Source organism: Cimex lectularius, unplaced genomic scaffold (assembly GCF_000648675.2).
Source record: "Cimex lectularius strain Harlan isolate CLEC.00 unplaced genomic scaffold, Clec_2.1 scaffold64, whole genome shotgun sequence".
NCBI classification, from domain to species: Eukaryota; Metazoa; Arthropoda; class Insecta; order Hemiptera; family Cimicidae; genus Cimex; species Cimex lectularius.
Genome location: NW_019392702.1, coordinates 1,636,581 through 1,652,273, shown reverse-complemented (window position 1 = coordinate 1,652,273; position 15,693 = coordinate 1,636,581). Strand labels below are relative to the sequence as shown.

The 15,693-nt window shown below is 37.8% G+C and overlaps 1 protein-coding gene across 6 annotated transcripts in view; it reads left to right on the top strand.

Annotated features, from left to right (window-relative positions):
- Nucleotides 1-15,693, top strand: part of LOC106672482 (syntaxin-binding protein 5) — a 160,470-nt gene that overhangs the window by 114,465 nt on the left and 30,312 nt on the right. For all 6 annotated transcript variants that reach the window (XR_002910125.1, XR_002910124.1, XM_014403949.2 and 3 more), the window contains exons 3-4: nt 13,643-13,825; nt 13,932-14,066. Coding sequence is in view for 4 of the 6 variants with exons in the window: in XM_014403949.2 (XP_014259435.1) it covers nt 13,643-13,825; nt 13,932-14,066 (318 nt within the window). In the remaining 2 variants the exon portion in view is untranslated. The remainder of the gene's footprint in view (nt 1-13,642; nt 13,826-13,931; nt 14,067-15,693) is intronic.

The window sequence follows — 15,693 nt, the reverse complement described above, 5'->3', positions numbered from 1 at the left end:
CACAATAGGATAAACACACTTCTACGAAGGCGGTAAACGCCGGAAAAGACGAGCGAGCACAGGCGGACCAGGGATGGTCTGTATCGATCCGATGACGTCCATCACTCAAGCCGAACGATCATAAATTTTTATATCAGATAGAACGTTCAGTTTTCCTTCCTTTAATTCTCAGGCTCGGGGATTGTGTAAATATTAATAATTTGTTGAAGTCGTGAGGAGCGGTCAAGAATGAGGTAGCCTAGATTGCAGACCTAATTTACCCAGGCCCGGAAGGTGACTTGATTAAAGGTTGAAACGACGACAAAAAAATGAAAAATGTGTTCTTCTAAATTACCTGGTTCTTGATCGCTACCCATGCCACTAAGAAACACACGTAAATATTAATATAGAATAGGCCACCACAAAATCATCAAAAAGGCACGGGTAACAAGTAACATTCCGCTCGCACCGGTGATGTCCAGAAATGACATCGATGTCTTCCTACAATTTACTGTTTGTCACACCGTACTGTACAAATCATCAGCAAATACCAGACTTCATCTTTAAAAAGGTTGGTAACCCTGATGGCGTAATTTTATGGAAACTTGCAGTAGGTATTAAACGAAAACTACTGTACCTTAAATGTACTCTAAGTTAACACTAGCAAACCTAAAGCGATATAATTTGCGAAAAGAAGCGGTAAGGCGCATAAAAGAACAATTTAGGTATGTAAACAGCGAGAATGGACATGTTTAACATGCCTTCAGTCGCAGATCAACACCATCAATTTTTATAGTTAAAGCAACTAAAGTTCTGCTTCATTACCACTGTTCTAATATCAACTATTTATTGGAGAAATTTAAGCGCATAAGTTGTCGATTTGTTGCTGATGTACTAGCTAACAAACCTTTTGCACTGCCTCCATCTGATAAGACTATTGTGGTTATCCATATATGTGTTATAACTGTACATCCTAACTTCAGGCTTGTTATCTCCTTAGCCTTGATGTAGATGTAAATTTAGAGGGTTGCTATAATTGTCCTTTGAGAGCTATTCCGGTTTTCCCTGTACTATTAGTGTGTGTAGAGATTAGTGACCGTTAATCGATAATTATTCAGACATCGTGACATGCGGTCTGGTGTGATGTAGGTTTCAGAAAAGCAAACCAGCATACATTTCAATACCATTTATTCACGGCCTATCACATAAATTAAACACATTTCTCTCATCCGATAACTTCAAAATAGCTTTCAAAAATTATAAAACAATCCAAACACTTTTCCAAAATTAAAGATCCCACACCAATAACAAATAAATCTGATGTAATCTACAAGATCAACTGTTTAAACTGTCCGGCAACTTACATCGATTTTACATCCCAATATCTGGACAAGAGAGTAAAGCAACATATCTATGATTGCAAAAAAACCCAAGCAAAATCCTACAGCACTCGCTACCCACCACTTTGAACACCAACACAATTTTGACTTCAAAAATCCAAAAATATTACATACAGAACAAAAACATAAACGTAATTTCTTAGAAATGGTTTATATCAACAGAGATAAACACAGCATCAATTACAGAACAGATACATGTAAACTCAGTCGCAGCTACGCCAATATCATTAATCAAATTCAATATAGATAACATACATATATCGTTACATTACATTCCACACATCAAATACTTTTCACATAGTCTAATTGTCCAACAATTTAGCACTCCTTTTCCTATTTATCCCTTTCTATATAATCCTGAAAGGATAATCTGGTCGAACCGTTACCAACACATTGTTTCCCTTCGTCGGCTCTTTTCACCTTAAAGAAGCCGACGCCTTATACAAAAATGTCTTTTCTATACCAACTTCTTTCCTCACCCCTTCAAAATCCAACATATATAAACATAAAACAGCAAAATCTCACTGGCACTCTCAACACGACACGCAAGAATGGCACAATTACACAGAAGACAAACACTTTGAGTGAGTAGAAATACTTTGATTGAATATAGAATATATTTTGCATTGTATAAATTCACTTTTCCACATTCTAAATGTACTTGTTAAATGTAAACAATGTTTGTAAATCCCAGGCGCTGAAGATGATCTCAATAAAGATCGAAACGTTGGCACGATAAAGAAAATGTTTTTCTGAAACCTACATCACACCAGACCGCATCTCAAGATATCTGAATAATTGTACTATTACTATTTCCGTGAGTTCATCTATTTTGCAAGAAATTTAATTATCAGAACGTCCGTTGAGGTGGTATAGTTTTAATTGCTTGGCACAGGTTTTCTTTGCTTTTGTGTAGAAATTCTTTTTAGGCATTATAATATTACTTCGGTGTCCTCCTCTTCTTATCAGGGGCTGTAATTAGATATATTTAGTAGGCTATGACCAATTGCCAGAGCTGCATTAATCCGTTTTATCTTCAGTAGCTAATAGTAGTTTAGGTGAGACTTTCTTGATACCCATTACCTTTTTATCTTTTATTATAAAACTGATCGATTATTACATAATCCACTCAAACATGCGTATTTGACTCATTGTTATCACAGTCAAATCGACAAAAACCAAAGCTGAGAGAAAAAAAATGACAGAGTAATTCAAACTTCTATCGTATCGTCCGTCCTGAGGTTTGTACTCTTGTGATACTTAAAATATCTATATAACAGAACCCATAATTGCACAAGCACACCAAATTCACAGCTATCTGGAGGTCTGATTGATTGATTGATTGATAAAGAGTTCACTGGTTCTGATTTACAGTGCTCTTTAAGATGTATACTTAGAGTGCATCGGTGTCCCAATTCGCCAACAGGTTGCAACAGTTGTACTTCAACTGTGGTTATTTACACACAAAACACAAAGCATCACAGACTTACAATCAGGTATGTCGATGTTCTGCTACTTTGCAGAATCCGTGTTATTTCATGTCGAACTTTATCCGATACCACTTTGGGGCTACAGTGCCCCTACAAGAAACCCATTGAAATTCTGAGTCTCTTCTTGCTTCCTCTGATGCACGCTATGCTTTCTTTATAGTAAATACTTTAACAGGTTTGGCCTGCCTATACGACGACAATGCTTGGTTGAACTTTTCTTTGCTCTTGGGTAGAAACATTCTTATTAAGTGTTCACAGTAACATTATAATATACTTCGGTTTCTTTGCATTAGTATGTACTTTCTTCTTTTCTTCGCAAGGATTGTTATCATTTAAAATATCGTCGGCAATCGGCAGTCGGCTTTTCTTGGCTGCAGTAGGTCTGTTATAAGTTTAAGCGAAACTTTCATGGGTGCTTGCTATTGCCGATTACTTCATCATGGAAATGGCCCGTGGATTCAGGTGTATGTCGGTCCCAAAATATTTTCTACCGAGGAGACTATAACCTTCTTTCTCACTGCACAGATAGGTTTTCAGGATTAAGTTTTTGTTTGATCTTTCTTATTATGACTTCGTATCTGTCGTAACTGGGTTTACAATGGGAATGGACTCGTAGTTGGCCGTGGTGAGACCCCTGGCGGATAGTTAGAGAAGAGGCTGTCTTCTATCTGTGACCTTCGCACGAAACTTGCGCATGACCATCGTTATACACCCAGCCACACGGAATACGGCGGATCGGACGGCAGCGTATAAGCGTTGAGGACGCTATGATTATGCTGACAAGTCCCTCGAATGCGTGAGTAGTCGCGGATGAGAACGGGTAGTGAATCGGTTGCTCCTACTCGGATATGGTTTGCACGTAGGTGTAGGCTGAGCTCGATTGGAGGCTTTTACCGTAGTCGGGTGGTTAGCAATTCCACTTTAAACGAAACCGCGGCCGGAGGGGATCCGGTAGTTTCTACGCTAAAGAAGCCCCAATACTCTGGGAGATAGATGGCCTTCTCTATCTAGGGAGTGCGGGGGAGGCTGGGCTGATGTATTTCGGCTTAGGTAGCCCGTTGCGCGCGGCATACGGTCTGATGCTCAATGCAGACCCGACCACTCGGAATGGGCAAGCGGGGAGCGAGGTTGTCTTGGGCCTTCGGGGCTGAGCTGCCTCTACACCAATGCTGCGGGAGTAACACCATTCTGTCGTGTGTGTAGGTGCGTCAGCTCTCATCTTGAGAATCAAAACGTCCGATAAGGCCGAATATACGGGAAAGCATGTCGTAACTGGGTTGTCGTTATGGTTATGTAGTCCAGAGTCTTTAGTATTCCAGAGTTTTTTCTGTTTTGGATGCAGCAAGTCTGTTGTAAGTTTAAGCAAGACCTTTTGACAATGTGCTTTACTGCGCCCTTTAAGAGCTATCATACCCTCTGTATCTGTAGTACGCCGGTTATTTCTAATTCAACGAGGAATTATATTATGCCCAATAGTAGTTTTACTTTTTCCATGGTTTCCGTGGAGATCAGCAATTTCTAAAGGCAATGACCAGTTACACGAAACGCAGTATACTGCTTTGGGGACTCAGACGAGAGACGAGCTTTCTTGCAAATTTTCAAGAGAATTGTGTAATTGGTCAAATTTCTCCCATTAATACCGGCTACGGTGCTCAGTTGGGGTTTTGAGCCGTCCGTGTCATATACCAGCATTGACTATCTTTTCTCCTTAAAAAAAATATATATATATAATTTTAAATTTTTTGGCGGAACAAATGCGCAGTTATGAAAGTAAAAAAATCTTTTATTTTTGTGCTAATTGGGAAGTTTGGAGTCTTAAAGATGGAAAATACATAAATCCTAAATGTTAATATATATTACGTTAAAAGGCAGGACTTTCATTGGGCCATTTTTCTTTAAACCCCTCGGATTTTCAAGTTTCATCCGTACTGATTTAAGATAAGAAGAGTTAATATTTCCTTCATAAATTCTCATATATTTTTATCAATTTTCCTTTTATTATTTTCTTCTCTTCTCTATAACCTCATCGAATTTTCTCAAACCGGGCAGTCTTACAGAGAACACAGGCATCCATTAAACACCATTAAACGGTTTAAAAGCTCCTTATAACTTATGACGGATATAAATTTAGTTTCTTTATAAAAGAGGACTTAGGGGGAGGGTTGTGGGCGGTTGGTGAGATATTAAAGGTGAAGAGCTTATAAGATCCTGGGGCGGGTAATTGCTTCGGATGAGGGCTGACTGAACATCTTACGAGGAAGCTTGTGGTAGCTGGAAAGGGTGAGAGGAGACCTTTATTCCATCACACTTCCATCCACCCTTTTCTATTTACAGTATCTAACAAACCCTATGTCACTTATAACACTATCAACTGTCGGCCGCGCCTTATTCCAAGCCGGTTAATTAATCAATTAACTCAGAATAATTTTAGAATTTACTCTACACGAATCTGTCTTGATTAGAATAAATCTGCATAGATATACTTTGTTATTTGTAAAATGTGTTAATTGGCAGTGGATTTTTGATAAAATGATAGGGCAAATGAAAACTGGAATCCTTTGTAAGGATTCCTGCGTAGATGGAACTGCTTTATGTTCAAGGGTCAACAGTCAAACTAAGACGGTGACTTAACGAGGTCATCACCTCGACCTTATTAATGGGAAAATTGACCTCATTTCGGTTTTTTTCCTTCTAAACCCTTTGACCATATTCCTGTGTACCTGTTTAATTTTTGTTAATGATCTCCTTTTATAGCACAATAACACATTTAGCCCGTTATAATTTTAATAATCATTACTCATTATTAATTAAGGTTTTTAGTTGAGATAAAAAAAGTCAATATAACGAGCGGGATTCGAACCCACGACATTCGGCTAGATACGCCGCTACTCCACCACTTGACCTATCGTGATTTCGATCCACCCGGACTCCACCTCCCCATATCAACCTATAACTTTTCGAATTTTTCCTTTTTTTCCCATTTTTCAAATTTAAGATTACATTTACTGTAAAGTACAGCACACCAGTGAATCCTAATTCGTTTACGTAGTTACAATGGTATCTCATCCACGTTTGTGTTTTAAGCTCCAAAAAATTCTCTCAGCAGGGAAGAGTGTAGCATCGCAATCTAACAGCATGTTGAGGTTTTGCTTCTTTCTCAACGTCGGCAGTGCCCTGTCATTACTCAGTATTAATTAAGGTTTTTAGTTGAGATAAAAAAGTCATTGTCACGAGCGGGATTCGAACCCACGACCTTCGTCTCGATACGCCGCTGCTCTACCACTTGAGCTATCCTGACTTCGATCCACTCGGACACCAACTTCCCATCTCAACCCCGCTTTAGATTTTCCCTCATATTTGCCATTTTTCGAATGAGTAATCTATTTGATTCTCGGCGACAAATGAAATGGCCACGGAGAGCTTTAGTGAAGTATACTTCATTTTATCTTATTAAATTCACTAGTTTTCGTGGTCCGCTTTATTAATTAATATCCTTCGATTAATTAAGGTTTTTAGTTGAAATAAAAAAGTCAGTGTCACGAGCGGGATTCGAACCCACGACCTTCGGCTACTCGCCGCTACTCTTCCACTTGAGCTAGAACATTGACTTTTTTCTCTCACATAAAACCATTAATTGAAAGATATTAATAGGTCAAGCGGTCCACGAAAACTAGTGAATTCAATAAGTTAAAATGAAGTATACTTCACTAAAGCTCTCCGTGCCCAATTCATTTGTCGCCGAGAATCAAATAGATTACACGACATTTGAAAAACTTATTGAATTCACTAGTTTTTAGTCTGCTTGACCAATTAATATCTTTCAATTAATTAAGGTTTTTAGTTGAGATAAAAAAGTCAGTGTCACGAGCGGGATTCGAACCCACGACCTTCGTCTCGATACGCCGCTGCTCTACCACTTGAGCTAGGATATTGAGTCGTCCGAGTGGATCGAAGTCACGATAGCTCAAGTGCAGCGGCGTATTTAGCCGAAAGTCGTGGGTTCGAATCCCGCTCGTGACATTGACTTTTTTATCTCAACTAAAAACCTTAATTAATTGAAAGATATTAATTGTTCAAGCGGACCATGAAAACTAGGAATTACTCATTATGATCAAGCATTCCTTACAATTAATTAATCAATTAAGCATGAGATCATTTACTCTTACAAACTTTCATGGTTTTATTTTAGCTATACCGAAATTTACTGAAAAAGATTGACGTTTAAGAAAAATAATTAGGTAGTGCCACCCTTAAAGCTTCCTACCCATTTTTTCATCAACAAAACCTATTGGCTAACGACAAGTAAATAATTAATTTCCAAATGCTTTTTTATACCGGTGGGAAAGTTAAAGGCCGTTTTAAACTCTCCTTAAATATTCACGAACGTTATCGTGTAGGCCCGACGCCGGTTTTATTAATTCAGTAAGGGGCACAAAGAGATAAAGTAGGCTGAATTATGCATGTTCGGTGTGTATGAGTAGCCCATTTGTAATATTCAAGGGTGGAGCATGGAGAGTGCCCACAAAAACCGACAATACCGACCTAGCTAAAAGATTCCTCTACATTTGCTTAATGACCCGCGTAAATTGTACCTTAAAAACGTTCTTGCCAACGTATGTTAACAATTCTTTTATAGAAACCCATTATAATAGATAAGTTGTATAGAATTTAGTAGTGGGTGAAAAATTGCCCAAATAGCTGTTTAGTTGCAACTTGAATGCAGTAGTCTTAGGTTAAATCCTTTCTGCCTGCATTTGTAACGGGCTCGGATTATTGAGTCCTTACCGCAACATACATTGTGCTATTCAGCTTACTTGAAAATTCACCACCCTGTCGTAGGACATGTAATAAATTACACGGAAAGAATAGCAAATCACATAATAAAATACGAATTTCATGTTTTGTTTTTTAACTGAGCCCTTAATTGAGCACAAACTCGTCGTCTAAACCTAAGTGATATTTTTGGTTTCAATATTCTCTAGTTCCTAGAATGAGTCTGATTTTAAATTTTCCTCTTGAAGATGTTGGGAGACGTACATGTGACGAACCTTCGTTAATAGGAATATATAAATGTAATGGATATCGTTCATTCCGCACCTTGTCCAGTTATCAGCCTTTAGTATTCTGTTTTAAACAGTCCCTTAATCTGGAAATTAAAAGCAGATGGCTGAATAACGCATTTATACTGCCAGATAGGCCTAATCGGTTAAAGATAAGGAGTGGTCGTATGGTTTAACATATACGTGCTATTGTTTTCTTTATTAGAATTCTTTTTCTTCTTGGCATCAGTAGTGTGACTCCTAGTATATGTAGGTTTACACAATAAGGAGTAAACCGCAGTACAAAATTTATTATAGTGTAAAATCCTAATGAGGAAAAGGTTTCTCCCCACGTCTCAGGAACACAGGGTCAGAACACATTAAGCCAGGCCATAAATGCTTACAAGATCCGATTACTTGTGTGAAAGTTCAAATGGAAGTGTAATTGCCAAATGGATTAAATTACAGGCCCGATGGAACTACACCAGGTCATTGATGAACTACTTCATCAAGAAAGTCTCATTTAATCCTGCCCAGTAGAGGAGGAAACCGCAGTACACAATTTATTGAAGAAGAAGAAAAACTAGTATATTTGACCAAATATTTACATATGTACAGATTGCACCTGACTCTTTACATTTGCGTTAGAAGTGCGAAAGACACTGGGCTTTATAACCTTCTACAATCTTAATATTGTAATCATTTTGTGTTGTTTAGCCTGTTACTGCGTTTAGCGGGGAAAACTGATTATAAAAAAAACCGCTGTCACTTTTATACAATTTATTCTAGTGTGAAAGCTAATAAGGAAAAGGTTTCTCCCCACGTCTCAGAGAACACAGGATCAGAACAGATTAGGCCTGGACATAAATGCTTACATGATCCGATTGCTTGTGTGCAAGTTCAAATAGAAGAGTAACTACCAAATGGATTTAATTACAGGCCCGATGGAACTACACCAGGACATTGATGAACTACTTCATCAAGAAAGTCTCATTTAATCCTGCCCAGTAGAGGAGGAAACCGCAGTACACAATTTATTCTAGTGTGAAAGCTAATAAGGAAAAGGTTTCTCCCCACGTCTCAGAGAACAAAGAATCAGAACAGATTAGGCCATGCCATAAATGCTTACAAAATCCGATTACTAGTGTGCAAGTTCAAATAGAAAAGAACTGCCAAATGGATTAAATTAAAGACCCGATAACTAACTGGAACTACACCAGGACATTGATGAACCACTTCATCAAGCAAGTCTCATTTAATCTCAGGATTACTGAAGCGCGCTGCCGACTAAATAGGCATGACAGGCCCTGCCCAGTAGAGAAGGAAACTGCAATTCAAATATGGCTCCTTTTCAAGAGCAAAGAAAGGCCTAATGTTACAATTATAACTGAGAGGTACAAAGAAAGCTATGGTCACCGTGTGCACAACCCACATGTCAATGGACGTACGTGAAGAATCGCAGAAAACAATTTTAAATGTCTACAAATTGACTTTTTTTTCCCTTGAAGACCGACTCATTCCTAACATTGCCAAGGACTGTGATGAAGTCAAATTTAGTTCCGTGTCTGTCTGTGGTCAATTGTACCAGCAAAACTCGATACTACACCGATTTTGATTAAATTTACAGGTTGGTTTTCGGATATCATCTCAATCGTTGATACGATGTATGGTCGCATGCAGAAACGTACACAGCTATATCTCTGAAACCATTTGTTTTTATGCAATTTTCAAGGATTATGCGGGTTGCTTTCTAGATGATCGCCCATGAATTTTTTGCCCCCTACCCAATTGTTAGGTTTTTTCAGTGCGAATTGGTAAAAAGCAAATATAAAAGACTGTATGTTTAATGAACTAAACGGACCACAAACATCGTGTTTTGTAAAGGAAGTGATATAAGGAGAATTAGAACATGACTGGTAGGGTATCTAATTGATGGGGCCGAACGATTAGACGAAGGATAGGGTCGACTCCCCGGGCTTGTAATTGCTTTATATCTGAAGCTTCGGCCTATTAGTGAGATAGAAGGACTTTGCCAAGTGTAATAATAAGAGGAAAGCACCTCCCTAATGAGGGTAGGTGTATCTTCCTAATCCGGCCCGTACTATCCACAGTGTCGGCCACATCCAAAGAGGCAATAAGCTATCCTGAAAGGTGCCATCACCTTCAAAACGGGCTTTTTCCTTCTTAATGAAATCGATTCGGCATAAACGCGTTCAATCGGTAGAAGAAAGTTTACTAACTTGTTATTATGTTACTTTCAATCAAGGAACTCTTTTGTTAATAAAAATAAATGAATAAATTAGTATAACAATAAAAATTGTTCTGATGACAGTGATATAACCTCGCATAGACACCGTTTGCTTCAGGACCATCCATTTCTTTCCTTTTTATCTGTTGTCACACTGGTCTATAATTAAATATTAAAAGTATTGTTTCCGCAGTGAAATCTGTAAATCAAAGCTATGTACTGGCAAAATAACCGTTCTACCTAGCTCAAACATCAATTGTACAATCCGTCCTCAGGCTTGTACCCCTGCGACAGTTCAACAAATGTCTATAACAAAACGGCACAAGCACTACTAGCCGAATTCACAGCCACCTTGGAGGTTTGATTTATGGATTAATAAAGATTTCAGTGGTTATGACCTAGTCCTAGCCTTTAAGATATATACCTAGAGTACATCGGTGCCCCAATTCGGCTACGCTGATACGCCAGTTGCAACGGTTGTATTCAATCATGGTTGTGGTAGCAGTTTAAAAACACTGGAGCATCACAGTCTTACAAGGTATGTTAAACTGCTTGTTTACAGAATGCACGCCGTTTTGGTTCATGCTTACCTATCTCGGATTCCCATTATGTCAAGATACTCGTTAAAACCTGATTATTTTCTTGCTTTCTGTGATGCAAGCAGATTTTCCTTTCAAACCTTGCGAGAAGATTTTTCGATTGTTCCCGTTACCCATCATTTTTGGAGCAGCTATTTCAGTTAAATACTTGGTGGTTTTTGATTTTGGTCCTCTTGTGCGACGACGATCCTTGGTTGAGACTTTCTTTGCTGTTGGGTAGAAACCTTCTTATTAGGCCTTCGCAGTACCATTATAACATGTACTTCCGTTTCCTCTTTTGTTGACAGGGGCAGTAGTCTGACTTTAGTCGGCAATGACTAGTTATCATATTATTGAAGATTATCAGTCCATTTCTGCTTCCTCTGATGCTCTCTATTCTTGCAGGGCGACTTTTGAATTATTTCTGTTGCTTACTATCCATCTTTTTTGTAACTGCTATTATTCCTACTATCCTTAAAAGTATTCTAGGTCGTGTCCAATCATTTTGGTCTGTCTGCTCTTCATATACGACAACAGGTTTGGCTTTAACATCTTCAGTGGTGAGAAGGTGCAATCTGAAGGAGCGAAGTCATGATTACACTATGTGCACGGTTGCCGCTCGACTCAACGAAGTCTCAAACTACACCACTGTTAACGCGGTGGACCGTATAAAATTTGAAGATTCCAAAAGGAATCGGAGAGCCAAAAATAAAAAAAAATAAAATAAAATTCAAATGTTGGATGACTTACCTCGTCCTCCTTGTTGTCAAACCGTGGACTTTTGACGAAGTTAAGGGGGGGGGGGCGAAATGGAGTTGGACGGGAGTTCGAGGATGGATACCCTGTCTCTTCCAACGGATTCTCTACTCGAGCGATACACGACATAAATAGGTAACAAACTCAATTGGAACGACGATTGAAATAGCGAGGCGAAGTACACATTATCAATTACAAACGATGACCAATACGAACAAAGAAAATAAATAGCGAACTTTCAATCAATCAATCTTTAGGTAAGGTATTGGTTGAAATAAAAAAGTTAGTGCCACAAGCGGGATTCGAACCCACGACCTTCGGCTAAATACGCCGCTGCTCTACCACTTGAGCTATCGTGACCTCGATCCACTCAGACACCAACCTCCCATCTCACAACCAACCTTTCGAATTTTCCCTCCTTTTTGCCAACAAATAAATAGCGAACCCTGAACCGGTTTCGCGGTAGGTCTAATCTTTCGGCGTAAAAGACCACTGACAGTTCATCATTAACGAAGTCCTCGAATGTTTGAGTGCAGGCAGCCAGTAAATGACCCAGTGCCGGTTCCACATTTATACGCTACTGAACAACGCGAATAACCGAAATTCATCCTACCGACGAAAACAGCGATGACGGACTCGCATGTAGGACCGGAAACAGGACAAGCTAAAGGTCCATCATCATTTTCCCTCAGCCCCATGGTAGTAACACTGTGGGCAATACTGATTTCTGGAAATGCAGTTTTTTCCCATCCACCATACAGCCATACCTGAGGGAGACCTGCGGACCTCGGCCTCTAAATTGACCTATTTTCTTGTAGGGGGGAAAAATGGAAGCTTAAAGCCTTCCTTATGCCTCGGTCTAAACGAGGGGAACGAGGAAGGTTAGTGATATATATTTTTTCTCTCTGTATTAATTAAACTGACCTAATCTAATAGGTCTCCCCCTTGCTGGTTACTCCTTTAAGTAAAATAATAAACATTTAAGCATTTAAAAACAATCACAGTCTTACGTACTGTATAACAATGTTAACCTAATTTTAAAGAAGTACCCATCCCGAATTATCTGAACTGAAGTTATACACTTAAATATATCACAGTTTAATCACACGGTATGGTTTAGAAAGTTTATTCAGGTACTTGGTTTACTACCCGCTAGGATGCTCTGTGTAAACTGTTTGAACACTTGATACGTTCGTTCGCTTTTTACAAGTTCCTTCAATTCTGGAGGCCGTATATTGTGAAAACTGTTGTGAAGGTCTTGACGAAGGTGTTCAAAGTTTGGGCATAAGAATAGCTTGTGTCGTACGTCTTCAGGAACATGGCATAACCGGCAGTTTGGGGTATTAGCTCTTTTGAATTTGTGCAGATAAACTGCAAAGTTTCCTTACCCCGTAAGCATTTGTGTGAACCAAAAATCTGGTTGCACCCAACTCTGCTTTTTTTCTTTCTTTAATGATGGGAAAAAACCACTGCACTTGACACTATTTTCTCGTATGCTTTGCCAGGTGTCGGTTGCCTATTCGTTGAGAAAAGTTTGGCGCTGGCTGTTGGGGGCATTCTTAGCCGATTCGTTTCCTGTTCCTCTTGCTGGGTAGACCTCGTCCCTTCTTCAGCTCTCTCTTTGCAATGTGGACTTTTATGACCAATTCAATGGGTGTTGCTGTCATTAACACTTGCAGAGCGTGAGTGGAAGCCGTTCTGCACCCTTCGATGTCCTCGAAGTTTATATATGTTCAAGTTTTTCGAATTGCATTTAATTTTTTTTTCATTCGAAATAATTGTAATTGTTCTGCTACTTTAAAAAGTCTTTGTAGGAGGACACAGTGAAAAAATCTTCAGTTTGGATTATTGTCGTCGTTAAAATTGCACCTGTTTTTATGATCGAACAAACAAAGTAAAACAAATAAGTAAATAAAGGAAACAAACAAGACAAGCCAATTTTCCCGGTCTTCGTGATGTGTTGGGGGGTTTGTATGGTGTTTTCCAAGAGAAAGCTTTCACTCGAATTGGAGCAACAGGTCTAAAGTCGTGTTTGTCGAATTAATTTATTTACATCTCTTTAATTATCACCTCACCTATTTGTTATTTACGTTTTCAGCTTTTGTTATTGTTTAAAAAGAGAGAAAAAATGTTTCCTTAATGACGATATCAGACTAGGAAGATTCGGAGTCGATTGTCATGTTTTCCACGAAGGCGAGGTGGGCATCATACAGATCGTTTTCCTTGTCAACGAAGGCGCCTTGATAACAGCCACTACTGATGACAGTGTTCACCTTTGGAATTTCAGACAGAAAAGGCCGGACCTCGTCCATAGTCTTCAATTTCAAAGAGAAAGGTACATAAATGAACCCGAGACTTGTCCTTTAGTCGCCACCTGGTTTTAATTATCCTTGAATTTGTGCAGGAAAAAATTGTGTTTACATTCTGTTCTCCTGTTACAGAATAACGTGCATACACCTCCCTCTTCACAGTAAATGGCTGTACGTCGGCTCTGAAAGGGGCAATATTCACGTGGTAAATATTGAATCTTTCCAGCTCTCCGGGTACGTCATCAACTGGAACAAAGCGATCGAAGTGTAAGTGAAGCAATTTAACGCTTAAAAATCCAGGGCCCCGAAAGCTGGACTTTTTAAATTTACGAATCGATCGGATGGAAGAGGGTTTGCCCTAAAAAGGCAATTAGCTTGCAGATTGCAATCGTTCGCCGAAGGACTGCTAACTCGAAACAAAACACCTTTTGTAATTTAAAGGTTCCTGAATCAGCAGTTTGTGCCACCTCATTACTCCATCGATTATCCTAGAGTATATATTTACTCTTTGATTAACAAACTTCCAACCAAGAGAAGGAATATATATTGTCTTTATCTAACGAACTTAAATTACTATATTTTTTGCTCTTTGATAAACGTAATTAATTTGGTTGCACGTCCTTTAAGTCGGTAAATATTTAAAGAAAACATTAAAGAACAACAATTAAGCACAAAAGTAGTTTAATCATAATGGCTGTAAGTTTCGCTGGTGGTAACAGAAAGTTATTAAGGTTTTTAAAAAGTCGCAAAATACTGGTTAATCAAATTTCTTATACTTACTTTTTTGCTCATTTCTAATTTTGTGAATTTAATGCCGGTATGATGACTGTTGATGACTTTCTCTAAATACTTTCTGAATCAAATTGAATTTTCTCAATTAGAATTGAATTTTTCCAAATTAAAATTAACTTGTTTCAAATCAAAATGACCTTATTTTTCAAATCACGTTGACTTTTTATCCATATCAAATTGGAATTTTTCGAAATCAAGTTTAACTTTTTCCAAAATGAACGTTGGCTGGTTTCTAATCAAATCGGACAAATTTGAAATCAATGGAACTTTTCCTAATCAAATCGATCTTTTTTCAAACCTTTTAAGAACGAAAATTTTCCCGACTCAGTTGAACTTTCCAGATAAATCAAATAAATTCAATTCGAACTTTCTCCAAATAAAGCTGGACTTTTTTCTTAGTCCAGATCAAATGGAAAATTGTCTAAATCAAATTGAATTTTTCCAAATAACTTTTTACAAATCAAATATAATTTTCTAAATTGTAATAGACTTTTTTCAAAATGCAATTGAACGATTTTCCATTCAAATTGATATTTTTCTGAACGAATTTGTACTTGGTCCAAATCAAGTTAGACGTTTTTCTAATAAAATTTTGCCAATAAAATTAACATTTTTATAATCAAATAGAAATTTTCTTAAACAATTTTTTTAAAGACCTTTTCCAAATCTATTCAAACTTTCTCCAATAAAGCTGGACTTTTATTTACTCCAGATCAAATGGAAAATTGTCTAAATCAAATTCGAGTTTTTCAAATCAAGTCGAAAATTTTATAAATCATATCTAACTTTCTCTAAATAAATTAATTGTCTTCAAATGTAATCGAAGTTTTTACAAAATAAAATTGATCATTTTCTAAATGAATTTGTACTTTTTCAAAATCAATTTGAACATTTTCCCAATCCATTCCGATTGAATTTTTCCTAATCAAATTAAACATTTTCCTAATCAATTGATTTTTTTCTGAATCAAATCGGACATTTTTCCAATCAAATTGAATTTTTTCCAAATCAAACAGAACTTTTTCCCTAATCAAATTGAACTATTTCCAAATCAAGCTGAACTTTTTCCAAAATTAAATTGAACATTTTCCCGTTCCAATTA